The sequence below is a fragment of the Chiloscyllium plagiosum genome, unplaced genomic scaffold (assembly GCF_037043375.1).
Source record: "Chiloscyllium plagiosum isolate Xiang-an unplaced genomic scaffold, Cpla_swu_hap1 HiC_scaffold_22, whole genome shotgun sequence".
Classification (NCBI taxonomy): Eukaryota; Metazoa; Chordata; class Chondrichthyes; order Orectolobiformes; family Hemiscylliidae; genus Chiloscyllium; species Chiloscyllium plagiosum.
In genome coordinates this window covers 20,834,195-20,848,542 of record NW_028270160.1, presented here as the reverse complement: position 1 = coordinate 20,848,542, position 14,348 = coordinate 20,834,195, and the positions used below count along the sequence as shown (strand labels likewise).

The 14,348-nt window shown below is 48.8% G+C and overlaps 1 protein-coding gene across 1 annotated transcript in view; it reads right to left on the bottom strand.

The window, feature by feature from the left end:
* Positions 1-14,348, bottom strand: part of rab11fip2 (RAB11 family interacting protein 2 (class I)) — a 108,061-nt gene that overhangs the window by 12,672 nt on the left and 81,041 nt on the right. The window contains exon 4 of the mRNA XM_043712845.2: positions 8,322-8,457. Coding sequence (XP_043568780.1) covers positions 8,322-8,457 — 136 coding nt within the window. The remainder of the gene's footprint in view (positions 1-8,321; positions 8,458-14,348) is intronic.

The window sequence follows — 14,348 nt, the reverse complement described above, 5'->3', positions numbered from 1 at the left end:
ACTATGTCAAAAATACACAAGTTAATACCAAAGCAGTTTGAAGAGATAGATAAGGAAGAAAGATCTGGCAAGCCATAATCTTCTTACTGGTGTTCCAACCAGAAATTTGGCTCTGGGAATATCAATATAGTTAGTTTCACATTTGCTGTTCTACTCCCCTCATTTACTTTTCAATGTTTAATTAGGTGTTAAGGAGTTCACACTGCTTCTAAACGGACTATCATTCCTATTTAAACACTGCTTTTTGGAGACAGGTACTGGCAGTAGAATGGAATTGGCAACCAATCTAATTATTACGTACATACCCAGCATAAAGCCTCTTCAGTACGCAATGATGGAGAACAGGTGACAAATTATCCTGAAACTTTTGTATGGAGACCACATAAATTATGCACCAATTGAAACCAATGCAGGTTCTTAATGAAAGAGCAAATAACGTGAATTCAACTTGGCACTCTTCGGCATACAGTATTCAAGAACTGTATCTCCTTGTCTTTAAAATAACACTTTCACTAAAAATAAATATTAAGAGACACTACACAAAAGACATCTTAACTAAACAGAGAAATCTATTTTACAATTAAAGGAATAATTTGAAGAATAATTGGTATACCATAGGCCCTCAATGAACTTGAAATAAGACACACATCTTCAAGTCATAATTCACAAATGCTAGAGTAATTATTTATGTAGAAATTGCAGTTATTGGATAGCATTCAAACTGTATTAGTAATTAGGTAATGTTAACCTATTTGGTGGATAGCCTCTTTGAAATCACAAGAATATATGGGAGATTAAGCTGGCAAATCCTTTGATAGACTTTTTAAACATAATTTCCAAAAGCTTCCTTAACAGCAATGCTAATTTTTTCCCCCTAAACTCTAGCTCTCAACATCATTTAAAATGTAATATTTGGCCCCAGGTTTTTTTCCTCAGTTCTATGAAAAATGCATGCATGCAAAATGATCTTGTGTGGAATGTTCCTGAAAATTCTATCCATTAGTTATATAGCATTTCGTCAACATCCTCGCACAAAATGGTGTATTAAACATAACATTTCATCTCACTATTACAACATACAATGATGCCACTAATTTGGATTTGGTTCTGTACACCATAGTTTTTTTTTTAATGATTAGTGCTATGAAACAACTTCCCTTCTAAACTGAAATAGTTGGCTGGGGGCTGAATTTTCAAAGGACTGGCAATTTTGTATACATTGCCATTCTCGTCCTTTCTTTCAAACAAAAGAATGGAGCTCTGCACTTCGAATCGTAGAATCCTAACAGTGCAAATAGAGGCCATTCAGCCCATTGAGTCTGCACTGAACTGAAGATTTGATTTGATTTATTATTGTCACATAGTGAGGTACAGTGAAAAGTTTTGTTTTACCTGCAGTACAGGCAGATCATACGATACAAAGTGTATTAGGGTAACAAAACAGAGTGAACGAGAATACAATGTTACAGCTGCAGAGGAATGCAGAGAGAGAGAGGGAGAGGGAGAGTGTGAGTGAGTGGGAGAGAGGAGTGAGTGAGTGGGTGGGGGGGGGGGGGGGGGGAGGGGAGGGAAGAGAAGAGAGAGAGATCAACACTAAAATTTAAAAAGTTCATTTAGAAGTCTAATAATACTGAGGAAGAAGTTGTTCCTGAATTTATTTGTACGTATAAACAAACTTTTATAACTTCGGCTAGATGGAAGAGAGTTGAAGACAGTATAATTGGGGTGGGAGTGGTCTTTGATTATGTTGGTTGCTTTCCCAAAGTTGAGGGAAGTATAGATGGAGTCAATGGATGAAAGGTTGGTTTGTGAGATGGACTGGACTGTGTTCACGACTCTGTAGTTTCTTGCGGTCTTGGGAAGAGCAGTTGCCAAACCATGTTGTGAGGTGTCCACACAATGCTTTTTATGGTGCATCTACAAAAATTGGTAAGAATCCTTGTGGACATGTTGAATTTCCTTAGCCTCAACATGGGTGGACCAGGACAGGTTGTTAGTGATCAAGTCATGGTGGAGTTTGCACATTCTCCCTGTGTCTGCGTGGGTTTCCTCCAGGTGCTCTGGTTTCCTCCCACAATCCACTGATGTGCAGTTTAGGTGAACTGGCCATGCTAAATTGTCCATAGTGTTCAGGGATGTGTAGGTTAGCGGTATTAGTCAGGGGTAAATATAGAGCAGTAGGAGAGTGGGTCTCTCTTTGGAGGATCAGTGTGGATTTGTTGGGCCGATTCATTGTTTCCACACTGTAGGGATACTATTCTATATCACTTGCAGGAACATGTTGCTCTTGACCGTCTCCATCTGGGAAACATAGATGCAGACAGGGGCATGCCCTCTACTCTACTTCCTGATGTCAATGATCAGCTCCTTTGTTTTGTTAACACGGATGGCGAGATTGTTGTCTTTGCACCATGTCGCTAAGCACTGTCTCTTTCATGTATTCTGTTGCCTTGTTGTTGGAGATCTGCCTTACAACAGTTTTGTCAGCAAATTTGTAAATGGAGTTGGAGAAGAGTTTGGCCACACAGTGATGAGTATTTAAGGAGTATAGTAGGGGGCTGAGGACACACTCTTGTGGCATCAGTGTTGAGGAATACAGTGGAGGTAGTGTTGACGCCTAACATTACCGATTGTCGTCTATGGGTCAGGAAGTTAAGGATCCAGTTACAGAGTAGGGAGCAGAGACCTAAGTCTTAGAATTTCAAGATGAGTTGAAGACGGAACTGTAGCCAATAAGTAGATATCCTTGTCATCCCGATGTTCTAGGGATGAGTGTAAGGCCAGGAAGATGGCATCTTTGTGAACCAGTTGTGCTGGTTGGCGAATAGCAAAGGATCAAGGCAATTTGGCAGGCTGGAGTTGATGTGAGCCACAAATAATCTATTGAAGCACTTCATTGTTATGGAGGTCAGAGTCACCAGGCAGTAGTATTGAGGCATACTGCATGATTTTTCTTTAGCACTGGGATGATGGCAGTCTTCTTGAAGCAGGTGGGAACTTCAGATTGTACAAAGGAGAGGTTAAAGATGTCTGCAAATACTCCCATCAGCTACTCTGCACAAGGTCAGAGAGCACAGCCAGGGACTCCATTCGGGCCGATTGCTTTCTGTGGGTTCACTCTTAAGGCCAATTGAATGTATTCAGCAGTTACCGTGGGTACAGTTTATCAGAGGCTGACTGGTTAGATGACATCAATTAATTGACCTTCTTTTCAAAGCGAATATAGAATACTTTGAGCTCATTGGGTAGGGATGTACTATTGCCCTGTTTGACTTTGCTTTGTAGGCTGTTACGTCATGTAAGCCTTGCCACAAACAATGGGTAATGCGTGGTTGGTCTGGGTATCCTGCTTATTGCCACTTGGTGTCTCTGATGGCCTTATGAAGTTCGTACCTGGAACTTCTGCATAGATCAGGGTTGCCCGACTTGTATGCCTTAGACCTAGACTTCATGAGGGAATGGGTCCCCAGTTCATCCATGGTTTCTAGTTGGGGAACATGTGGATCAACTTCTTCAGCACACTGTCTTTTACACAGTGAAGTCTAATGAAGTCTACGATGGAAGAACATCCCACCCAAATCTATTCCTTACCCTATCCCAGTAACCCCGCATTTACCATGGATAATCCATAAAGCCTGCACATCTCTGGAGACAATGGGGTAATTTAACATGGCCAATCCACCTAAACTGCATGTATTTGGGCTGTGCGTGGAAACTGGAGCAGTCAGCAGAAACCCACATAGACAAGAGAAGAATGTGCAAACTCCACACCAGTCAATCATCCAAGGCTGAAAACCAAACAGAGTTCCTGGCCCTGTGAGGCAGCAGTACAAATCACTGAGCCACTATGTTATCCTTCTAATTGGAGATTCCAATCAGGGGTCTCTTTGAAATGAGTAACTGTACTTCCATTTTTCCAGTTCTTTTGTAGTGCAGAACTGTCAGAGGAAGACAAACCATGCCCAATTTTCACAGCAGGAGAAAGTGAAGACTGCAGATGCTAGAGATTTTCACAGCAGTTGGGTTACCAAATTCTGAAATGTAATGGTCCTGACAGCTGCTGTCAAATGGTGTCAAAGTGGCTAAGTACATTAGGTAAGTTAGGGTACTGGGAGGGTAGCGTGCCAGGTGGGTATATCGGTAGGTGCTAAGGGAGTAGGATGCTAGCTGGCAAGAGCACCAGTTTGGCAGGTTTTAGAGGTAGAATGTCAGAATAGAGAGGAATGAGTTGCCAGTTGGATAGAATGCCAGGTGGAAGGAAGATCAGGCCAGGCTGGATGCCAGTTTGGTTTTGACTGCAGAGAGTTGGGGTGGGTCCAGTGGGATGTTGGTTTGGATCAGATGCAGCAGGATAGGGGCTTTGGTGTTTGTGAGATGACTCTGCTGGGGGATAATTTGGGGCATGAGCGTGATCTGGGGGAGATGCCGTTGGTGGCGTGAGGTACAATTTAACAGATACTCAGGAGTAGACCATGTATTTTAACAATCGGAGTTTCCCTGAGTAACCATTTTACTTAATTTTATTGGAACTCTCAGAAGTCTGATTTAAATGGAGGCTTTGAGGGTTCCAAACAAAGAGTAATTCTCCAAGAGAAAATTCAATTTCCCAGGTAATTCTTTCAGTGTGCTCTTATGGGGATTGTGGCAGAGTCCTCATGCGAAAATTCCATCAAATTACATACTGGTCATTGGCAGCATATATGGTTATTAACCATACATAGAGAAAAATTCAGCAAAGCTTCAATACATTTTTGATAAAGTAATGTGTGAAATGCACAAAAAAAAGGGAGACCATTCTGCTGACACTTGATTCAAGTGAATCAAAGTTGTCAAGGTGAAAGTCTGTGGAGAAAACTCACTGGCCAATGTGTCAACATGTTACTTTGATAAAAATTTTGTTACTATTAAATTCTGATTAAAGTATAACTAGGCTGCCAAGAAATGTTATGCCTGGACCAAGGCTTCCATATAAAACAGAAGCAAATGGGAATGATACACTGGAATCCCATGTCTGGTTACAAATTACACTTTAATCAGCTATGGATTAATCCAGGCTGTGTTATAAGATTTCTAAAAAAAACTGAACACACTAAATAAAGCCTTTCATGTTTGACAGGAAATGCATAAAGGAATTTGCAAACTCCTTGCAAGCCAAGTATCGATTAAATTTCCCAAACATTAAGGATCACAAAAACTTAATTTATACAACTCAACTATACATCATTTACAGATATTTTATGAATAATAAAACTTAAATCCACAAATAAAGTACCTATTCAATTTTTACCATGATGTGATTTTAGAATAACATTTGTGCACTTTACGTTAGTCTTCACCACACAAATGCACAACCTGCTGAATAATACATTTTAAAATTTGGTAAACTAAAATCAGAGGTAGATCTTAGACAGGTATTACTTATTCAAATTTGGAACAGAAACTTACTCACCACCCTTTCTCACATCATTGCTATAGAGGGCTTCATGTGATTCAGCACCATTTCTCTAAATCTCGCCACATTGCTGAAACAGCCACCTTTTTAACAGTATTGTGGTCAATTATCTAAACTGTTCCCTCCATAATAAGCAGCCAGTCATTTAACCTTTCTCTATTTGTGAGCCAGATTTGGGCAGGTTTTCAGATGAAATGGTGGTGTGATGTCAGAGGTGGATAAACAAAAGTCAAGTGTTAAATAATCAGTTCTGTAGGAGAGTGGTGTAGGACAGAAGGTTACAAAAAATAGAAGGGACAAAGACATTTAGGGGTTGAAGCAGACAACTGTGAACTTTAAGTTGGATGTATAGGGATCAAGAGCTATTTAAATCAAAGGCATAGCAGAGATTTAGATGAGCTTAAGTTTATTGAGAGTGAAGCGTGGGATGCCAGCCAAAGAGTATTTCAAATAGTTGAGTACAGAGATGACAAGGCTAGCTGTAGGTTACAATGGCATATGGAATGAGGCAAGGCTCAATGATGGCTTCAGACATCCAAGTATTTAACTGGAATACATTGTGGCTAACTCAAAACCAAACACTGGAGGTGAGTGCAGCCACACCAAAGGCATCTTGTTGAGGACAAAGTGGAGGGAGTCAACTCAAATGCTCAGTGATACCATATAGTAAAAATCAAGAGTAATTATATATCTCAATTAGAATTACTAACATGCTCTGGACTAATAAACCAAAAATGTGATCCAAACGTTTTTCAATCTACTGTACTCAACTTGTTGGACAAAACTAGGTAGTGATCAGGAAAATAATCAGAACATTTTATATTTAAAGTTCACTTTTTAAAGCAAGTTACCAAAGTTCAACCCTCTGCACCATGCCGTATTGTTCAAGGGAAAGCAAGAGCTGCCACCGTGTTCCACTATCACTTAATTTGTTGACCATAAATGACATAGGAACAGAAGTTGGCCATTCAGTCCATCGAGTCTGCTCTGCCATTCAATCATGGCTGATAAGTTTCTCAACCCCATTCTCCCTGTAACCCTTGACAATCAGAAACCTATCGCAGTCTTAAATACACTCAACATATCTCTTCTTATGGTGAAGCAAACCTTTTATCCTTTTGATCTCTTCTAAAGTATGTTTCACTTTACTAATGACAACAGTCAACTGAGAAATTTTAAAATAACTCATTTTAATGCAGCTGCTGAGTTCACCAGGCTAATCTAGTGCTCAAACCAGTCAACTATTTAATTGGAATGGTGTAAAACAAACATTTGCTTAAAATACAAGCAATAATTTTTGCTCCCCCCAAAAGAGAATCAGCTGAATTAACATAACCCAGAAGGCTTTCGAGAAGGTTCCCCATGAGAGACTGATTAGCATGGTTAGATCTCACAGAATACAGGCAGAACTAGCCATTTGGGTACAGAACTGGCTCAAAGGTAGAAGACAGAGGGTGGTGGTGGAGGATTGTTTTTCAGATTGGAGGCCTATGACCAGTGGAGTTCCACAAGGATCGGTGCTGGGTCCACTACTTTTCATCATTTATATAAGTGATTTGGATGTGAGCATAAGTATAGTTAGTAAGTTTGCAGATGACACCCAAATTGGAGGTGTAGTGGACAGTGAAGAAGGTTACTTTGGATTACAACGGGATCTGGATTAGATGAGCCAATGGGCTGAGAAGAGGCAGATGGAGTTTAATTGAGATAAATGCAAGGTGTTGCCTTTTGGGAAAGCAAATCTTAGCAGGACTTATATACTTAATGGTAAGGTCCTAGGGAGTGTTGCTGAACAAAGAGACCTTGGAGTGCAGGTTCATAGCTCCTTGAAAGTAAAGTCGCAGGTAGATAGGATAGTGAAGGAGGAGTTTGGTCAGAGTATTGAGTACAGGAGTTAGGAGGTCATGTTGCGGCTGTACAGGACATTGGTTAGGCCACTTTTGGAATATTGTACGCAATTCTGGACTCCTTCCTATCGGAACGATGTTGTGAAACTTGAAAGGGTTCAGAAAAGATTTACAAGGATGTTGCCAGGGTTGGAGGATTTAAGCTATAGGGAGAGGTTGAATAGGCTGGGGCTGTTTTCCCTGGACAGTCAGAGGCTGAGGGGTGACCTCAGAGGTTTATAAAATCATGAGGGGCATGGAGAGGGTAAATAGAAAGTCTTTTCCCTGGGGTGGGGGAATCCAGAACTAGAGGGCATAGGTTTAGGGTGAGAAGGGAAGGATATAAAAGAAACCCAAGAAGCAACTTTTTCACGCAGAGGGTGGTGTATGTGTGGAATGGGCTGACATAGGAAGTGGTGAGGGCTAGTACAATTGCAACATTTAAAAAGCATTTGAATGGGTACATGAATAGGAAGGGTGTGGAGGGATATGGGCCGGATGCTGGCAGGTGGGACTAGATTGGGTTGGGATTCTGGTCGGCATGGACGAGTTGGGCCAAAGGATCTGTTTCCGTGCTGTACATCTATGACTCTATAAAAGTGGATGTAGAAATTGGAAAGACACAAGATAAATAAAAAAGCAGTAATTGTAGTGGCTCCAACATACCAAATCCATGAAGGGAGAAGTAGTACTTAGCAATATACCACAAAAATCATTGATTAAATAACTCTTCACAATAAATTTAATCCAAAAATGAAACTATAAAGTTGAACATTTTACCAAAGGACTAACATTTAAAAATATCATCAGAGCAGTCATGGCTATAACAGGAACACAATGAAAATCAATTTCAGCTTAAATGAGTCCTGAAATGAGTCAAAAAGTGGAAGATTAATCTCAAAACAAACAGCACTTTATTGGGCTTGATACATGATAAGTGTTTGGATGTCATTATATAAGTGTTAAAAATTTATTACACTTACTCTGTTTTTCTCCCCATAGCGTTCAAAGTGATGTTGCTTGAATGCATTACTTGAATGTTGATTATTTTCTTGACATTTATGTCTGTCAGTGGATACTAGTGTTTTTGTATCTTCAGAATTTGTAGGTTTGGTTAAACTGGAATAAGAAAAAGAAAAATTCTAACTTGAAGTTCAGGGTAACTATACAATCATTCATTTAAATGAAAATCCATTATCGATCCACTATAACGATGTGTCATGTGTAAAACTTTGATGCACGCCCATGCTAATCCTCCTTTTTAATTTCCGGATGTCCATTCTTTAGGAGCTTCTCCACAACTTAAGAATTACAGGCCAATCCAGGTGTGACTGTAATGGTCTTTGCAAATCAACACACATGGCAAGTAACTGCTAGCCTCCTCCAACTGCTGCACAATGCTAGATTAGTTTATCCAAAAGGTAGTCACAGTCGAGGCACTTGATCAATTTAAAACTATTTTTTTCCTTTAACTTGACTACATAAAAGAGTCAAAACAATAATTCAGCACGGTTCACTTTTCTATTTTCTTTCTCCCAGTTTCCTTATTCGCCACTTAAAATATCAAAATTTCAAATTTGCATTCATCTATATTTAGGAACTTGAGTAAACCAAAATTTTAAAAGTTCATCACATGAATTAATATTCCCATAATCTTATCTACTTTATATCCTCAGGTACTTCTAAAATCTTTCCATGACAGGTCAGATCTGCCCTCTTTCGCTGCACACATTTAGTGCATTACAGTGCCAGAGTGCACTTTCAAAATGACTCTCGCCACTTCACAGCATTTAAATAAAATGGATCAGATCTATAATTTATTAAGAAATTTCTATTTGAACTCACTAATTTCATGGTCTTCAGAGTACAGGAAATTAACTTGTTGTTCAAAGTTCAATCACAACAGCACAACCAAGAGAGCTGAACTCCCATTTCAGCTTGAACAATGTTTCTATTGCAATAATCCTCAATACGGTCCCTTTGCTCCCTCCTCTACTTAACATTTCATACTTCTTCTCTTGATTATTTATTCCAGTGATGAAAACTCATTTTGCCACTAAAAGAAGTGATATATATTTTTATACTCCAAACTTGTTTGCAAAATAAACCAAAGATTTGGAATTTGTAATACCAATATCAATGCCTAATCTCCAAGTGGAACAGAGGTTAATAAAACTAGTTTAAATTTCAGAGTTTTGATTGTTATCTTTTGGATTAACAGACATTTGTGACTAAGACAATATCCTTTATTTTTATTACCTACATCTTAAAAAATGCTCCAATCCAAGCTAGGATATAAAGTCTTATTATTTTCTGTAAATACCAAACAATTACATCTTTTGGAAAGTAGGACATCACCTCATATATAAAAATAAGTCAAATGTTACTTGCAGCTCAATTTTCTTAAATTGGTACAGTTTAGAAAGTTACAACCATGTTGCTCAAGTCATGACCTGGAAATTTTACCTTATTAACACTGCTGGGGTTCCCAGCATAACCAAATTGAATCAGAATCTAAAATAGCCTTTAGCAGCAGTGGGAGGCTTCAGGTCAGGGAGACAAGAAAAGGTCACATTACAACAAAGGTCACAACTACAAGAAGGTGGTTGGTGCCTGGTGAATCAAACCTGCTAAATCTTAACTGGTCTGCGATAGTGATGTGAGGCGTTCTGCCCTACTTGCTATAGGGTTGATTTGAATGAGGCATTCTTTCATCAGGTATTGTCTGAACTCTAAAGACAGGAACCCTCCCTCATGGCCTGCTTTTCATTCTCACATTGATGTGTCAAGGACATGATGGACTTGTTCATTCATGGCTCCTTTTTTGATCTCACTCAGAAAAATGAGTGAGGTGAACTGGATCGAATTAGCTGTGGTGAAAACTGAGAACAGTTCAATTTATATAAGTGTGGCAGTAATTTGTCGTGCCCTTTCTTCTTCTGATGTCGTTCTCATGTCAGACAAGCTGGAGGATAAGGTGGTCAATGGTTAAAAGGTTAAAGAGGCAGGCCCTAATTACCACACGTGACAAATGGAAGCGAAATTAATTGTAGAAATATTCAATTTGAAGACAATGTTACAGAAATTTATATACAATCTTATAATGAGAATCCAAACCTAACTACCAATTTAAGTCGAACTAATTTGATAGGGCACACTATGACAGATGAAACATAAAATAGTGTTGTCAAAACTGAGATATCACAGTACTAATTTTGAAGTCATAAAATTAAAGTGATCCTGTATGGAACAGAATATTGTCAGGTTCACATTTGAAAATAATTTAAACTTGGTAAGGTGAGATTTAGTCAAAGCCAAACAAATGGTATTATTTTTCAAGTATGAATTTACTTACTGTTGAGTTTAATTAAGCTAAATGACTTATGATACAAATACAAATTTTTGCAGAAACTCCATTAAAACTGATAGCAGGTAGGAAATGGAGGCACTATAAGATGGAGGTGGGGGGGGGGGAAAAAAGAGTTGAGGTGGAGAGAGCATGTGCACTGTGGGTGAAGGGAAGAGGAGGAGGAAGAGTGCATGGGTGTACGGGAGAAGGAAAATGAGAGAGCATGCGCGCGCAGGGTCGGGAGGCACAGGAGTGAGGAAGCACAGGAAAAAAAGGGGATGAGCGCGCGTCGGTGCATAGGAGAGCAGGTGGGTACACAGGAGAGAGTGTGGGTGGGAAAGCACGTGGGCGGGGGGGGTAAACAAAGGAGGTGGGGGGGAGAAGACAAGGATGGGTGGGTGGGTGGGGAAGAAGAGAGAAGAGCGGGTGGTGGGTGGGGGAGAAGAGTGAGTTGGACGGGGGGAGAAGAGAAGAGAGGGAGAGAGAAAAAGGCGGGTGAGAGGGGGGGTGGGGAGAGCGGGCGGGAGGGGCGACAAGAGCGGGCGGGGGGGCGGGCGGGAGGGGCGACAAGAGCGGGCGGGAGGGGCGGGCGGGAGGGGCGACAAGAGCGGGCGGGAGGGGCGACAAGAGCGGGCGGGGGGGCGGGCGGGAGGGGCGACAAGAGCGGGCGGGGGGGCGGGCGGGAGGGGCGACAAGAGCGGGCGGGGGGGCGGGCGGGAGGGGCGACAAGAGCGGGCGGGGGGGCGGGCGGGAGGGGCGACAAGAGCGGGCGGGGGGGCGGGCGGGAGGGGCGACAAGAGCGGGCGGGGGGGCGGGCGGGAGGGGCGACAAGAGCGGGCGGGGGGCGGGCGGGAGGGGCGACAAGAGCGGGCGGGGGGGCGGGCGGGAGGGGAGACAAGAGCGGGCGGGGGGGCGGGCGGGAGGGGCGACAAGGGCGGGAGGGGCGACAAGAGCGGGCGGGGGGGCGGGCGGGAGGGGCGACAAGAGCGGGCGGGGGGGCGGGCGGGAGGGGCGACAAGAGCGGGCGGGGGGGCGGGCGGGAGGGGCGACAAGAGCGGGCGGGGGGGCGGGCGGGAGGGGCGACAAGAGCGGGCGGGGGGGCGGGCGGGAGGGGCGACAAGAGCGGGCGGGGGGGCGGGCGGGAGGGGCGACAAGAGCGGGCGGGGGGGCGGGCGGGAGGGGCGACAAGAGCGGGCGGGGGGGCGGGCGGGAGGGGCGACAAGAGCGGGCGGGGGGGCGGGCGGGAGGGGCGACAAGAGCGGGCGGGGGGGCGGGCGGGAGGGGCGACAAGAGCGGGCGGGGGGGCGGGCGGGAGGAGCGACAAGAGCGGGCGGGGGGGCGGGCGGGAGGGGCGACAAGAGCGGGCGGGGGGGCGGGCGGGAGGGGCGACAAGAGCGGGCGGGGGGGCGGGCGGGAGGGGCGACAAGAGCGGGCGGGGGGGCGGGCGGGAGGGGCGACAAGAGCGGGCGGGGGGGCGGGCGGGAGGGGCGACAAGAGCGGGCGGGGGGGCGGGCGGGAGGGGCGACAAGAGCGGGCGGGGGGGCGGGCGGGAGGGGCGACAAGAGCGGGCGGGGGGGCGGGCGGGAGGGGCGACAAGAGCGGGCGGGGGGGCGGGCGGGAGGGGCGACAAGAGCGGGCGGGGGGGCGGGCGGGAGGGGCGACAAGAGCGGGCGGGGGAGCGGGCGGGAGGGGCGACAAGAGCGGGCGGGAGGGGCGACAAGAGCGGGCGGGGGGGCGGGCGGGAGGGGCGACAAGAGCGGGCGGGGGGGCGGGCGGGAGGGGCGACAAGAGCGGGCGGGGGGGCGGGCGGGAGGGGCGACAAGAGCGGGCGGGGGGGCGGGCGGGAGGGGCGACAAGAGCGGGCGGGGGGGCGGGCGGGAGGGGCGACAAGAGCGGGCGGGGGGGCGGGCGGGAGGGGCAACAAGAGCGGGCGGGGGGGCGGGCGGGAGGGGGACAAGAGCGGGCGGGGGGGCGGGCGGGCGGGCGGGAGGGGCGACAAGAGCGGGCGGGGGGCGGGCGGGAGGGGCGACAAGAGCGGGCGGGGGGGCGGGCGGGAGGGGCGACAAGAGCGGGCGGGGGGCGGGCGGGAGGGGCGACAAGAGCGGGCGGGGGGCGGGCGGGAGGGGCGACAAGAGCGGGCGGGGGGCGGGCGGGAGGGGCGACAAGAGCGGGCGGGGGGCGGGCGGGAGGGGCGACAAGAGCGGGCGGGGGGGCGGGCGGGAGGGGAGACAAGAGCGGGCGGGCAGGCGGGCGTGGGGAGACAAGAGCGGGCGGGCGGGCGTGGGGAGACAAGAGCGGGCGGGCGGGAGGGGGGAGACAAGAGCGGGCGGGCAGGCGGCAGTGGGGAGACAAGAGCGGGAGGGCGGGAGGGGGGAGACAAGAGCGGGCGGGCGGGAGGGAGGGGGTAGACAAGAGCGGGCGGGCGGGAGGGAGGGGGTAGACAAGAGCGGGCGGGCGGGAGGGGGGGGGGAGAGACAAGAGGGGGCGGGCGGGAGGGGGGGGAGAGACAAGAGCGGGCGGGCGGGAGGGGGGGAGAGACAAGAGCGGGCGGGCGAGAGGGAAGTGGGAGACAAGAGCGGGCGGGCGAGAGGGAAGTGGGAGACAAGAGCGGGTGGGAGGGAGGGGGTAGACAAGAGCGGGCGTGGGGAGAGACAAGAGCGGGCGGGCGGGCGGGAGGGGGGAGACAAGAGCTGGCGGGCGGGCGGGAGGGGGGAGACAAGAGCGGGCGGGCGGGAGGGAGGGGGGAGACAAGAGCGGGCGGGCGGGAGGGAGGGGGGAGACAAGAGCGGGCGGGCGGGAGGGAGGGGGGAGACAAGAGCGGGCGGGCGGGCGGGAGGGGGGAGACAAGAGCGGGCGGGAGGGGGGAGACAAGAGCGGGCGGGCGGGCGGGAGGGGGGAGACAAGAGCGGGCGGGCGGGCGGGAGGGGGGAGACAAGAGCGGGCGGGCGGGCGGGAGGGGGGAGACAAGAGCGGGCGGGCGGGCGGGAGGGGGGAGACAAGAGCGGGCGGGCGGGAGGGAGGGGGGAGACAAGAGCGGGCGGGCGGGAGGGAGGGGGGAGACAAGAGCGGGCGGGCGGGAGGGAGGGGGGAGACAAGAGCGGGCGGGCGGGAGGGAGGGGGGAGACAAGAGCGGGCGGGCGGGAGGGAGGGGGGAGACAAGAGCGGGCGGGCGGGAGGGGGGGGGGGGGGAAAAAGAGCGGGCGGGCGGGAGGGAGGGGGGAGACAAGAGCGGGCGGGCGGGCGGGAGGGGGGAGACAAGAGCGGGCGGGCGGGCGGGAGGGGGGAGACAAGAGCGGGCGGGCGGGCGGGAGGGGGGAGACAAGAGCGGGCGGGCGGGAGGGGGGAGACAAGAGCGGGCGGGAGGGGTGGGGAGAGACAAGAGCGAGCGGGCGGGGGGGGGGGGGAGAGACAAGAGCGGGCGGGAGGGGGGGGAAGAGACAAGAGCGGGCGGGCGGGAGGGGGGGGGGAGAGACAAGAGCGGGCGGGCGGGCGGGAGGGGGGGGGGAGAGACAAGAGCGGGCTGGCGAGAGGGAGGGGGTAGACAAGAGCGGGCGGGAGGGAGGGGGTAGACAAGAGCGGGCGGGCGTGGGGAGAGACAAGAGCGGGCGGGCGGGCGGGCGGGCGTGGGGAGAGACAAGAGCGGGCGGGAGGGGGGAGACAA